Source organism: Ranitomeya variabilis, chromosome 2 (assembly GCF_051348905.1).
Source record: "Ranitomeya variabilis isolate aRanVar5 chromosome 2, aRanVar5.hap1, whole genome shotgun sequence".
NCBI classification, from domain to species: domain Eukaryota; kingdom Metazoa; phylum Chordata; class Amphibia; order Anura; family Dendrobatidae; genus Ranitomeya; species Ranitomeya variabilis.
Window position 1 is genome coordinate 681,528,849 of NC_135233.1, and position 15,036 is coordinate 681,543,884.

At 40.8% G+C, this 15,036-nt stretch overlaps 1 protein-coding gene across 7 annotated transcripts in view; it reads right to left on the reverse strand.

The window, feature by feature from the left end:
* EYA4 (EYA transcriptional coactivator and phosphatase 4) overlaps nucleotides 1-15,036 on the reverse strand; it is a 533,493-nt gene that overhangs the window by 2,585 nt on the left and 515,872 nt on the right. For all 7 annotated transcript variants that reach the window (XM_077289339.1, XM_077289336.1, XM_077289340.1 and 4 more), the window contains one exon: nucleotides 3,566-3,666. In XM_077289339.1, the coding sequence (XP_077145454.1) occupies nucleotides 3,566-3,666 (101 nt within the window). The remainder of the gene's footprint in view (nucleotides 1-3,565; nucleotides 3,667-15,036) is intronic.

Consider the following 15,036-nt stretch of genomic DNA (forward strand, 5'->3'; position numbering starts at 1 on the left):
AATCCAGAGTAAATTCCACTGTGTCTGAATCCCACCTTATCAGCATCATTGTAGGTCAGAGATAATTGAAAAATACATCCCTATTTTGCCCTTTTCTTTTTCTTGATGCAATGGTTCAAATATCAATACTGGTGACATTTGATAACTTCCTAAGCTAGGATTCTCCCTTGTTTTATTGTGCAGTTGTATTAAATCCCTTAAAGGCCAGGCGATTTCTCATTTTGGCGTTTTCATCTTTTCCTCTCCTTCCTCCAAGACTTTTTGTGTTCTGCCTTGCAATAGATCAATAAGAGCTTTTTTTTTGAGGGACGAAATATAGTTTTGAATGACACAATTCAATTTAATATTCACTGTACTGAACAATAGAAAATAATTCCAAGTGTGGTGAAATTGCGTAAAAAAAAAAAATGTAATGCCGACATAGTTTCTTGAGTTTTGTTTTTATTGCTGTCCTTCTTTGGTAAAAATTACACTGAATCATAATTTTCAGAATAAGTGCAATTATGTTGATACTAAACTTGCAAAGATGTTTTTTTCATTTGATGTGGAGAAAAAAATATAATAATTTTGTAAACAAAAGAGAAAATTGGAGGAGGAAGACCTTCATATTACTGCATACACAACGCTTTTTAAGTGCTGTTAATACAATGATCAGGAAAGTTAACACAGTAATAAACCGCTTCTGCCTAGTCTTTGGTGTCTACGTTATTTTCAGCCTCTAAATGGTTTTATCTTAATAGACTTTTGATAGTCTATTATTATTTTAATTTTATACGGTTCTATTACAACTTGTTTAACTCCTTCATGACCGGAGGTATTTTTGTTTTAGTTTTTTGCTCACCTTCTTCCCAGAGCCATAACTTTTTTATTTTTCAGTCAATATGGCCATGTGAGGGCTTGTTTTTGCGGGACAAGTTGTACTTTTGAATAGCACCATGGGTTTTAAGGCATTGTGTACTGGAAAATTGGAAAAAAATTCAAAGCCCGGTGAAATTGCAAAAAAAGTGCAATTCTTCAATTGTTTCTTGTTTTGCATTTTTACTATGCTCACTAAATGCTATTATGATTTTCCAGGTCATTATGAATTAATAGAAACCAAACATGTATAGGTTCTTTTTTACCTTAGTGGTGAAAAAAAATGTCAACGTTTGTTAAAAAAAAATTGCGCCATTTTCCAATACCCTTAGCATCTCCATTTTTTCGTGATCTGTGGTTGAGCGAGGGATTAATTTTTTTGCGCGCCGAGCTGACATTTTTAAAGATCCTATTTTGATGCAGATGCGATTTTTTGATCGCCCATTAGTGCATTTTAATGCAATGTTGCCAAGACTAGAAAAACGTAATTCTGGCATTATCACTTTTTTCCTCTTAATGCTATTTATGTTTAGCAATCAAGTTAAAATTTTTTATATTGATCGGGCGATTCTGAACGCCGCAATAACATATATGTGTATGGTTGATTTTTTTTAATTGTTTTATTTTGAATGGGGCAAAGGGGCATGATTTGAACTTTTAGATTTTTTTAATATTTTTAAAAACATTTTTTTTTACTTTTGGCATGCCTCAGTCTTTATGGGAGACTAGAAGTTGCCATAACCCGATCGCCTCTGCTACATACAGGCAATGATCAGATCGCTTGTATGTAGCAGAATTGCTGACTTGAAATGAGTGCCGACCACCGGGCAGCACTCATAGCAATCCGGCAGTGACAACCATAGAGGTCTGCTGGAGACCCCTGGTTTTCATGCCAACTCATTGGCGACCTGTGGTCATGTGGCAAGGGCACCAATGGGCGGGATTTCTGGCGCACTAGCCGGAACGGGTTAACAGCAGCGGGAGGATCGTGATTCCTCCCGCAGCTGTTAGATGTACATGTCAGCTGTTCTAAACAGCTGACATGTGCCAGAAAAGATGTTGGCTCATCGCCAGAGCTCACATCAAAGGGAGGGTTACTGACATTGGCGTATTATTATTACGCCCGATGTTGGAAAGGGATTAAAGGGGTTTATTACTATTGAACAACTCATTTTTAATAGCACCAGCCTGCTGAACAAAATAACAAAATGAATACTTATCTTCTGAACCACTGCCACTCCCCCAATAGTCATGACAAGTCAGATGCTTCAGTATGTTTTAACCCCTTAACTACTTATGACATATTATAATCAAATGTCATATAATCAATGTGCGCATATATCTTAATAAAAATAAATAAGTAAAAAACCAAGTGCACTTGCTTTTTTACTTATTTATTTTCTTTAGGGTATATGCACATATTGTTTTTCTTTGGTTTTGTTTGTTTCCATGGCCAGTGTGAACATGCTTTTACACCATGCATGTTTTCAAGTCATACACTGGCTCAGTTTTCTGTTTTTATGACATATTATCTCCGTCATAATCCATCTCCCTGGCTTTGATGCAGGCCAACACACCAAGTCCCTTTCTTTCCCAGCCAATAATGGCTGTTTAAATCAGCCATCAACTGTCTTTAACAGCCGCGGGTGGAGCAGATCTCTACATGAGGCTGTTAACCTGTTAAATTATGCTATCACAGATTGACACTTGCAGGCAGGGGGTGAACTTTTAACTGCTCATCAAAGTGCCCGAGACCAGATTGCAGTATGCTGATGGGTTGGCATGACAGCTAGAAGTCTGCTGAAGTCTTGTGTGTCTGTCATCACGGTATTCCTGTCAAAGCCAGCCTTCGGCTTGGGTTCATAGGTGACCGTGATTTTAGCTATACTTAACAGTGCATGATCGCAGCTTCAAGTATCCTAATTGGAATTACAAATGCAGTGCAGTGAAAAGTAAAACAAAATGTTTTAAAAAAATCTGAAAAATATAAAAAACATATAAGGTCAAATCATCCCCTCTTAACATATTAAAATTAAGAAACACATTTTTTTAAAAAAAATACACACTTGGTATTGCTGCATTTGTAAAAGTCAAATCTATCAAAATATAAAGTAAACTAATCTGGTCAGCAAACAGAAAACAAAAAAATATCAAAATGCCATAATTATAGTTTTTTCAGCGCAACAAGAAAAAAAATGCAATAAGAGGTGATCAAAGCATTGTATACATCCCAAAATGATATCAATGCTTGAGTTTTCAAATTTCAGAATTTTTTTTCACCACTTAAATAAAACAAAAACTATACATGTTTGGTATCTGTGTAATCGTACTGACCTGGAGAATCATACGGCCAGGTCATTTTTGCAGTAAAATGAATTCTGAAATTGCCGAATTGCAAATTTCTTTGCAATTTCGCAACCCTTGGAATTTTTTTACCCACTCTCCATTATATCTTATGATAACATGAATGGTGTCTTTCCAGAGTAAAGCTTGTCCTGAAAAAAAGCCCTTACACAGCTATGTCATATCAGAAGTAAAAAAGTTCTTTTTAATTAGGGGAGGCAAAAACAAAAGCACAAAAATGAAGAATCGCCAGGTCCTTAAAGGGTTAAAAATGAAAAATCTAAACATGTAAATTAACCTACGCTATATAGAAAAATGCACAGACACGTGAGCACACATTTTCACGGCACACTGGAACATATTTTACCTTTTTTGCTGCCTGTTCTTCTTCTACACCATCCCCAATTACAACATATACTACTTTTCTGCCAAACCTTTGTATTATGCGTTCAAAGCAACTTTCTTTCCCTGAAAGATAAATGAGAGCAAGTTTCAGTTACCTGATTAGCAGCATGCTCCTCATCTTGGGCATCCCCCACCACAACATAAGTAACATGAGAGCCAAATCTGGACATTATACGCTGAAAACAGCTTTCTTTGCCTGAAAAACAATGCAAGGCTTACTTCCTCATCTAGCTACTCTGTGATCGTGTACGTGAAGATTGGTATCTAAACGATTCCTCATTGAAGTTTTTGGATCAGCAGATGTCACAATTATTATTCCAATTATGTATTCATCTTCTAGTACTTTTTTTATAATTGGTTAGCAGTTTTTTAATTAAACAAAAATAGTTGTTTTTAACCCCTTCACCCCCAAGGGTGGTTTGCACGTTAATGACCGGGCCAATTTTTACAATTCTGACCACTGTCCCTTTATGAGGCTATAACTCTGGAACGCTTTGACGGATCTTGGCGATTCTGACATTGTTTTCTCGTGACATATTGTACTTCATGTTAGTGGTAAAATTTATTCGATATAACTTGCGTTTATTTGTGAAAAAAATGGAAATTTGGCGAAAATTTTGAAAATTTTGCAATTTTCCAACTTTGAATTTTTATGCCCTTAAATCACAGACATATGTCACGCAAAATACTTAATAAGTAACATTTCCCACATGTCTACTTTACATCAGTACAATTTTGGAACCAAAATTTTTTTTTGTGACGGAGTTATAAGGGTTAAAAGTTGACCAGCAATTTCTCATTTTTACAACACCATTTTTTTTTAGGGACCACATCTCATTTGAAGTCATTTTGAGGGGTCTATATGATAGAAAATACTCAAGTGTGACACCATTCTAAAAACTGCACCCCTCAAGGTGCTCAAAACCACATTCAAGAAGTTTATTAACCCTTCAGGTGTTTCACAGGAATTTTTGGAATGTTTAAATAAAAATGAACATTTAACTTTTTTTCACACAAAATTTATTTCAGCTCCAATTTGTTTTATTTTACCAAGGGTAACAGGAGAAAATGGACCCCGAAAGTTGTTGTACAATTTGTCCTGAGTACGCTGATACCCCATATGTGGGGGTAAACCACTGTTTGGGCGTATGGCAGAGCTCGGAAGGAAAGGAGCGCCATTTGACTTTTCAATGCAAAATTGACTGGAATTGAGATGGGACGCCATGTTGCGTTTGGAGAGCCCCTGATGTGCCTAAACACTGAAACCCCCTACAAGTGACACCATTTTGGAAAGTAGACCCCCTAAGGAACTTATCTTGATGTGTGGTGAGCACTTTGACCCACCAAGTGCTTCACAGAAGTTTATAATGCAGAGCCGTAAAAATAAAAAATCATATTTTTTCACAAAAATGATCTTTTCGCCCCCAATTTTTTATTTTCCCAAGGGTAAGAGAAGAAATTGGACCCCAAAAAATGTTGTGCAATTTGTCCTGAGTACGATGATACCCCATATGTGGGTGTAAACCATTGTTTGGGCGCATGGCAGAGCTTGGAAGGGAAGGAGCGCCATTTGACTTTTCAATGCAAAATTGACTGGAATTGAGATGGGACGCCATGTTGAGTTTGGAGAGCCCCTGATGTGCCTAAACACTGAAACCCCCTACAAGTGACACCATTTTGGAAAGTAGACCCCCTAAGGAACTTATCTTGATGTGTGGTGAGCACTTTGACCCACCAAGTGCTTCACAGAAGTTTATAATGCAGAGCCGTAAAAATAAAAAATCATATTTTTTCTCAAAAATGATCTTTTCGCCCCCAATTTTTTATTTTCCCAAGGGTAAGAGAAGAAATTGGACCCCAAAAAATGTTGGCCAATTTGTCCTGAGTACGCTGATACCCCATATGTGGGTGTAAACCATTGTTTGGGCGCATGGCAGAGCTTGGAAGGGAAGGAGCGCCATTTGACTTTTCAATGCAAAATTGACTGGAATTGAGATGGGACGCCATGTTGCGTTTGGAGAGCCCCTGATGTGCCTAAACATTGAAACTCCCTACAAGTGACACCATTTTGGAAAGTAGACCCCCTAAGGAACTTATCTAGATGTGTGGTGAGCACTTTGACCCACCAAGTGCTTCACAGAAGTTTATAATGCAGAGCCGTAAAAATAAAAAATCATATTTTTTCACAAAAATGATCTTTTCGCCCCCAATTTTTTATTTTCCCAAGGGTAAGAGAAGAAATTGGACCCCAAAAAATGTTGGCCAATTTGTCCTGAGTACGCTGATACCCCATATGTGGGTGTAAACCATTGTTTGGGCGCATGGCAGAGCTTGGAAGGGAAGGAGCGCCATTTGACTTTTCAATGCAAAATTGACTGGAATTGAGATGGGACGCCATGTTGCGTTTGGAGAGCCCCTGATGTGCCTAAACATTGAAACTCCCTACAAGTGACACTATTTTGGAAAGTAGACCCCCTAAGGATCTTATCTAGATGTGTTTTGAGAGCTTTGAACCCCCAAGTGTTTCACTACAGATTATAACGCAGAGCCGTGAAAATAATTTTTATTTTTTTTCTCAAAAATGATTTTTTAGCACCCAGCTTTGTATTTTTACAAGGGTAACAGAATAAATTGGACCCCAAAATTTGTTTTCCAATTTGTCCTGAGTATGCTGATACCCCATATGTGGGGGGGAACCACTGTTTGGGCGCATGACAGAGCTCGGAAGGGAAGGAGCGCCATTTGGAATGCAGACTTAAATGGATTGGTCAGCAGCCGTCACGTTGCATTTGCAGAGCCCCTGATGTACCCAAACAGTACAAACCCCCCACAAGTGACCCCATATTGGAAACTAGACCTCCCAAGGAACTTATCTAGATGTGTTTTGAGAACTTTGAACCCCCAAGTGTTTCACTAAAGTTTATAGCGCAAAGCCGTGAAAATAAAAATTCTTTTTTTTTTTCACAAAAATGATTTTTTTAGCCCCCAGTTTTGTATTTTCACAAGGGTAACAGGATAAATTAGACCCCAAAAGTTGTTGTCCAATTTGTCCTGAGTACGCTGATACCCCATATGTGGGGGGGAACCACTGTTTGGGTGCATGACAGAGCTCGGAAGGGAAGGAGCGCCATTTGGAATGCAGCCTTAAATGGATTGGTCTGCAGGTGTCACGTTGCATTTGCAGAGCCCCTGATGTACCCAAACAGTACAAACCCCCCACAAGTGACCCCATATTGGAAACTAGACCTCCCAAGGAACTTATCTAGATGTGTTGTGAGAACTTTGAACCCCCAAGTGTTTCACTACAGTTTATAACGCAGAGCCGTGAAAATAAAACATCTTTTTTTTCCCACAAAAATGATTTTTAGCCCCCCAAATTTTTATTTTCCTAAGGATAACAAGAGAACTTGGACCCCAGAAGTTGTTGTTCAATTTGTCCCGAGTACGCTGATAACACATATGTTGGGGTAAACCCCTTTTTGGGCGCACGGGAGAGCTCGGAAGGGAAGGAGCACTGTTTTACTTTTTCAACGCAGAATTGGCTGGAATTGAGATTGGACGCCATGTCGCGCTTGGAGAGCCCCTGATGTGCCTGGACAGTGGAAACTCCCCAATTCTACCTGAAACCCTAACCCAAACACACCCCTAACCCTAATCCCAACGGTAACCCTAACCACACCCCTAGCCCTGACACACCCATAATTCTAATCCCAACCCTAATCCAAACGTAAATGTAATCCAAACCCTAACCCTAACTTTACCTCCAACCCTAGCCCTAACCCTAACCCTAACCCTACCCCTAACCCTAACCCTAAACGTGACTGAAATACGTGGCACTGAAATACGTGGCACTGAAATACGTGGCACTGAAATACGTGGCACTGAAATACGTGGCACTGAAATACGTGGCACTGAAATACGTGATACGTGGCACTTAAATACGTGGCACTGAAACACGTGGCACTGAAATACGTGATACGTGGCACTGAAATACGTGGCACTGAAATACGTGGCACTGAAATACGTGGCACTGAAATACGTGGCACTGAAATACGTGGCACTGAAATACGTGGCACTGAAATATGTGATACGTGGCACTTAAATACGTGGCACTGAAATACGTGGCACTGAAATACGTGGCACTGAAATATGTGATACGTGGCACTGAAATACGTGGCACTGAAATACGTGGCACTGAAATACGTGGCACTGAACTATGTGATACGTGGCACTTAAATACGTGGCACTTAAATACGTGGCACTGAAATACGTGGCACTGAAATACGTGGCACTGAAATACGTGGCACTGAAATACGTGGCACTTAAATACGTGGCACTGAAATATGTGATACGTGGCACTTAAATACGTGGCACTGAAACACGTGGCACTGAAATACGTGGCACTGAAATACGTGGCACTGAAATACGTGGCACTGAAATACGTGGCACTGAAATACGTGGCACTGAAATACGTGGTACTAAAATATGTGGCACTGAAATACGTGATACGTGGCACTGAAATACGTGAAAATACGTGAAATACGTGGCACTGAAACACGTGGCACTGAAATACGTGATACGTGGCACTGAAATACGTGGCACTGAAATACGTGGCACTGAAATACGTGGCACTGAAACACGTGGCACTGAAATACGTGATACGTGGCACTGAAATACGTGGCACTGAAATACGTGGCACTGAAATACGTGGCACTATGACTGTCAGAAAATGTTCATTAAACGGTTAGGGGTGAGGTTAGGGGTAGAGTTAGGGTTAGGGTTTGGATCCCTTTATCACCTTGATGGTGGTGGGTGGCTTTTCAGTGTGTTTTCTGTTTTTTTTTGATAAAAATGCATGCGTTTTTAACGCAAACAAACGCATGTGCTTAAAAACGCAAGAAAATACTGCAGGTTGTATTTCTGAAAATGAACGCATGCAGAAAAAAACCGCATGCGTTTGAAAACGCGACCAAACGCGTACAAAAAAACGCATGCGTTTTCAATGTTAAATATAGGGAAAAACGCATGCGTTTTTTTGTGCAAAAAACGCTGCAGACAAAAACGCAAGTGTGAAACCAGCGACGCTTTTTATAGCAAAAAAGTTTTTGCGTCTCCACATTTTGAGACCTATAATTTTTCCACATTTTGCTCCACAGAGTCATGTGAGGTCTTGTTTTTTGCGGGACGAGTTGACATTTTTATTGGTAACATTTTCGGACACGTGACCATTTTTGATTGCTTTTTATTCCGATTTTTGTGAGGCAGAATGACCAAAAACCTGCTATTCATGAATTTCTTTTGGGAGAGGCGTTTATACCGTTCCGCGTTTGGTAAAATTGATAAAGCAGTTTTATTCGACGGGTCAGTACGATTACAGCGATATCTCATTTATATCATTTTTTTATGTTTTGGCGCTTTTATACGATAAAAACTAAAATATAGAAAAAATAATTATTTTGGTATCGCTTTATTCTCAGGACTATAACTTTTTTATTTTTTTGCTGATGATGCTGTATGGCGGCTTGTTTTTTGCGGGACAAGATGACGTTTTCAGCGGTACCATGGATATTTATATCAGTCTTTTTGATCGTGTGTTATTCCACTTTTTGTTCGGCGGTATGGTAATAAAGCGTTGTTTTTTGCCTCGTTTTTTTTTTTTTTTTCTTACGGTGTTTACTGAAGGGGTTAACTAGTGGGGCAGTTTTATAGGTTGGGTCGTTACGGACGCGGCGATACTAAATATGTGTACTTTTATTGTTTTGGTTTTTTTATTTAGATAAAGAAATGTATTTATGGGAATAATATATTTTTTTATTATTATTTATTTAGGAATTTTTTTTTTTTTTTACACATGTGGAAAAATTTTTTTTTTACTTTTTTACTTTGTCCCAGGGGGGGACATCACAGATCATTGATCTGGCAGTGTGCACAGCACTCTGCCAAATCGACGATCTGCTGTGCAGGGCTGCAGGCTTACGAAGTGTCTGCTCTGAGCAGACACTCGGTAAGCCACCTCCCTCCCTGCAGGACCCGGATGCCGCGGCCATCTTGGATCCGGGACCTGCGGCGAGGAGGGAGGTAGGAGACCCTCAGAGCAACGCGATCACATCGCGTTGCTCCGGGGGTCTCAGGGAAGCCCGCAGGGAGCCCCCTCCCTGCGCGATGCTTCCCTATACCGCCGGTACACTGCGATCATGTTTGATCGCGGTGTGCCGGGGGTTAATGTGCCGGGGGCGGTCCGTGACCGCTCCTGGCACATAGTGCCGGATGTCAGCTGCGATATGCAGCTGACACCCGGCCGCGATCGGCCGCGCTCCCCCCGTGAGCGCCGCTGATCGATGATGACGTACTATCCCGTCGGCGGTCATACGGGCCCACCCCACCTCGACGGGATAGTACGTCAGATGTCAGAAAGGGGTTAAAGGTATTTGTAGGTATGTACACCATTAGTAATATAGTGGTGAGCGAACGTGTTATCCGAGCATGCTCGTACGCCAACAGAATGTCTTCAGCATGTTTGAAAAATGTTTTCTCCTTCTTGGGGCTGCATGTCTCTCGGCTGATAGACACTCACAACACATGCAGGGATTACCTGTTTGTCATGCAATCCATGCATCTATTGTGGCTGTTGCACAGTTGCGAAACAAGCAGCCTCGGTAACTTGAATATATTTTTCGAGGAAGTCGAAGACACGCTTATCACATGAGCATGCTTGGATAACACCTTATCTGAGCATGTTCACTCATCACTGTTAACAAACCAATATAGGAATTAAAATCATCACAAAGAACACATACAAATGAATTAGTAAATATAATACATGCACACAAAGAACAAACACTCCTCAACACTACAATTGCAAGAAGAAGCAAGAGTTATGGAATTATGTAAATCATGGGATTGATAGACATGCAATTGATGAAAATATGGAATTAATTTAGTGACATAATGTATAATTGGTGGAGAAAGGTTGAACATATGAACCTAAGTCTTTTTTAACCTATGTAATTTTGGAAAAAAAATCTAAGTTTTTTCAGTGTCAAGTATAAGCATCATGTGCAGAGATAGACACATGTACAAGCATTTTCACGTTATCAGTGAGGTTGGTAATGGTTGTCTGAGCAATATTCTTTCACGCTGAATGCACTTGGGCATGCATATCCTCATGGTCCCTTACTGGCAGCTCCTTTTGCAGTTGCTGATCAATGACATTACAGAAGTGTGCAATGGGAAACAAATTCAGATATGCTGCAGGCCGTGGCAGAACGTTTACGCCATGCAGGTCGCTGAGAGGTGCACCAACAACATGTGACCGCATGTTGCAGTGTTCAAAAATGGCTCCTATGACACTTTGGAGAAATGGCTATAACCCCAATTCCACCACCAACTCAATGTAATATTAGCTGTTAGCGTATCTGTAATGAAAACTAGAAGCGTCTGGCTACCATAGATTGTCACCCTAAACCATAATCCCAGGTGTTGGATTGGTGTAACTTTTTATCTTGAATGTCTATTCTTGGTATTGACCATGTGGTTTCCAGAACAATATATGGCTATAATTACACCCAAGACAGGGCAGGACTATCACTAAACAGGATAGACTTCCATTCCAACTTCCATTGCATTCTTTCTCTACATCATGATAACCTTTCACAGAGGTTGCATTTGGTCAATGGAAGTCTTGAAGCTGGACACCTGGTTCGAAGCCCAGTCTTGTGCAAATTTCATCTGATAATTTGTATAGACACTGCTTAATGTGGAGAAGCTGACCAAAACAATGGCGTAATAATGTGTTATACTCTAGGTGCCTAGGATATTAGGGTACAGGGAAATTTTCACCTGGTTAGGTTGTGAAACCACAGCATACAACGTGCTTGACATGGATGCTGCAGATCCACAGGGCTGTGATCGATAAAACAGCAAGAAAAAAAGGGGTTTACTTTCTGCGCTATCACAAATATCAAAGGCTATTCCAGAGAAAGATTCAGGATAAAGGAATGCAATTTATTGTCTATGCTTTTCAAAGTATAACAAACCTCTTCCTCAGGACAAACCACAAAAACTTGTCATTTTTCCTGAGGAAGATGTTTGTTATGCTTTGAAACGTGTCAAAATTAAACCGCATTCCATTATCCTGGATCTTAATTCTATCTCTGAAATATCCATTGGCATTTGTGGCAGTGCAGAAATGAAACCCCTTTTTACTTGCTATTGTATTATAGACATTGTTTGACACCTTAAAATTGGTATTTGGCATCCATTTTCACTTGCACTTTTCTCTAAAGTGACCCAAGAGTAGTGTTGAGCATTCCGATACCGCAAGTATCGGGTATCGGAATTCCGATACTGAGATCTGATACTTTTGTAGTATCGGGAATCGGAATCGGAAGTTCCCAGTGTATGGTTCCCAGGGTCTGAAGGAGAGGAAACTCTCCTTCAGGCCCTGGGATCCATATCCATGTAAAAAATAAAGAATTAAAATAAAAAATAGGGATATACTCACCCTCTGATGCACCCTGGTAGTAACCGGCAGCCAGCTTTGCTTAAAATGAGCGCGTTCAGCACCTTCCATGACGTCACGGCTTCTGATTGGTCGCGTGCCGCTCATGTGACCGCCACGCGACCAATCACAAGCCGTGACGTCATTCTCAGGTCCTAAATTCCTAGAATTCGGAATTTAGGACCTGAGAATGACGTCACGGCTTGTGATTGGTTGTGTGGCGGTCACATGAGCGGCACCCAACCAATCAGAAGCCGTGACATCATGGAAGGCCCTAAACGCGCTCATTTTAAGCAACGGAAGCTGCCGGTTAACAGCGGTAAGGTGCAGGGGCCTCCGGACAGGTGAGTATATCAATATTTTTTATTTTAATTCTTTATTTTACACATTCATATGAATCCCAGGGCCTAAAGGAGAGTTTCCTCTCCTTCAGGCCCTGGGAACCATAAGGGATACCTTACGATACTTGAGTCCCATTGACTTGTATTGGTATCGGGTATCGGTATTGGCGAGATCCGATACTTTTCGGGGATCGGCCGATACTATCCGATACCGATACTTTCAAGTATCGGACGGTATCGCTCAACACTACCCAAGAGCAGTTTTTCAATATGATAATGCCAGGCTACATATTGTGCGTGCTAATGTGATCAGCCTGTGTAGCCTAAATGTGCTTCCATCTCCTTACTTGTCTCTCATTGAGCCCATCTGGAATGTCATAGCTTGACAATTGCAAAGGGAGCTAACAGCAACGGATCTTGACGATTTGCATGCCCAAGTGCATTCATTGCAGCAGAACATCCCTCCGACATCCATTAATAACCTCATTTCCATGTGTGGAGCCCATATTTGATAAAGAATACATTGAGAAGAGTGTAGGCTTAACTTCTCTATTCCTGAAACAAATGCTTAGTACTAGATATGAGGGGATCTTTTTAAATTTAAATTCACCTACTGCTCAAGTTTCCCCAGACATTTGATTTTCCGAAATTAAATTTTTCCGAATCTCAATGCTGGAAAGCTTGCAATTGCTCAGAAAATAGGAGAGGAGAGACAGAGCCCAGCTGACCATAAGAGCTTGCACGTTACAGGCAAGAGTTGACCCCGCTGTTCATTTGATCTTTTACTTTACAGAAGAAACAGTGAATCTGGAGATGACAAATTACTCTGCTGTACAAACCGTGCTCCACTGTGTTAGGGCTAGCAGAATGCACTGAGTAAATATAGATGTTTATTATTATTGGTGCGTTCGCAGCTCGGGGTCCACCGTGCAGGAGGAACCGGCTGCTAGTGAATGGTGGCACTATTTGGCGGTATAAGCTGGCTCTGTTACTTCACAGAGTAGCCATGAAAGGAAAGCACTGCGCCCTGTTAGACTCACAGGAGCACAAGCTAACTGCCGAACTGATAGCAGTCAGTGGTCATGCTAGCACATAACTTGGATTTATACTAGCGCATGGCCGTGCGGTCATGCAAACCTTTTATAGCTGCAGCAAGTACAGGACCTTCCCAGAAGGACAAATGGGAGGCTGCCACAGAAGTTGAGCACCTTCAGGACCTTCCTAGAGGACAAATGGGATTTGCTGCAGTACCTGAGCATGTGACCTTTGATCTCCAATGAGAGATCTTACCCTGGGCATTCTCAGAAGCGGAAAAGCAGGACTTAGTCCCAAAAACAACTGCTCGCCGCTGCCCAGTGCTGGCTACAATCGCAAAAGCTGGAAAGGCAGCAGTAACCCTTTGCACAGAGTCAGACAGAGCGAAACGCTGGGACCGACGTCTCCGCTGAGCAGACTCCACTGCGGCAGGAGAAGAATGGGAGATCGCAGCGGAGATGGCCCGGGATTCCCCCTGTGCAGAGGCGGGAACTCGACCCCTAACGCACTGGGAACCAGTAATCTCAGCTTTGCCCAGGTACTAAATGCTACTAGATAAGGTATGACAATTTGTAATCTTTCATAGCTGCAGGGCTTTATGGAAAGGCCCACACAGCAATGCGATATGATGTTAACCTGCTTCCTGAGGCTTCAGCAATATGGAAAATGTGCTTTCCACCAAATTATATCTGGAATTCCCAAAAACTCCTTTAAACAGGGATCCTGCCATAAAGGAGTACAATCAAGAGTGCCTTTAAGCCCAAGAATATTTTTATAAAATTTCATATTACATCTAGTAGCTTAAAAATAGGTCATGATATACAACTACACAAAGCTAAGCGTTCTAATTCCAGTAACTCAAAAATGGATTTGGCAGTCCCCTCAGCTATATCAACCAGCTGCCCTATAATAGCTAATTCTCTCCACTCCAAAAGAATCTGGAGCTGAATTGCTACAAAATACATTCTAAAATAAGGGAGGGCAATGCCATCTTACTCTAACATTTAAACAAATATGACTGGTTAATGCTAGCATGTGCCAAAACATAGCAAAACCACCATTTTAATTAGTGCAACTGTCTGCCCTGGATAAAAGAAGTCCGAGCACAACAGAAATCATTTATCGAATGTTCTTTAAAAAAGGCATTGCATTTAAAGTGATATCATTCTCAGGGGTAGAAGATACTATAATATCAGCCTTTGAGGTTTTCTTACTGAAATATTATGGCCAAAGCTCAAGTTTTGCCAGGAGAAGAACCCCCACAAGTGAAGCAGTTCTTACCTTGTTGGGTCTTGATCCACTTCCCTATTTACTGTGCTTCTCTTAAAGTGGATGTGTCCTAAATGGGTTAACTATTTTATTTTCATATATTTGTTAGAGACATGATTTTGTGACACTTACCAATATACAAGTAGTACATTTTATCTTCTTACACTTGTAGCTGCAGCCTTCATCAGACTGCATGGTTTTCAAAATGACTGCTGATGGAGGGGCATGTGACTAGACCTATCCATCAGCTTCCTTCAATTGAAAAACACTGCCTATGAATCTGGTCAC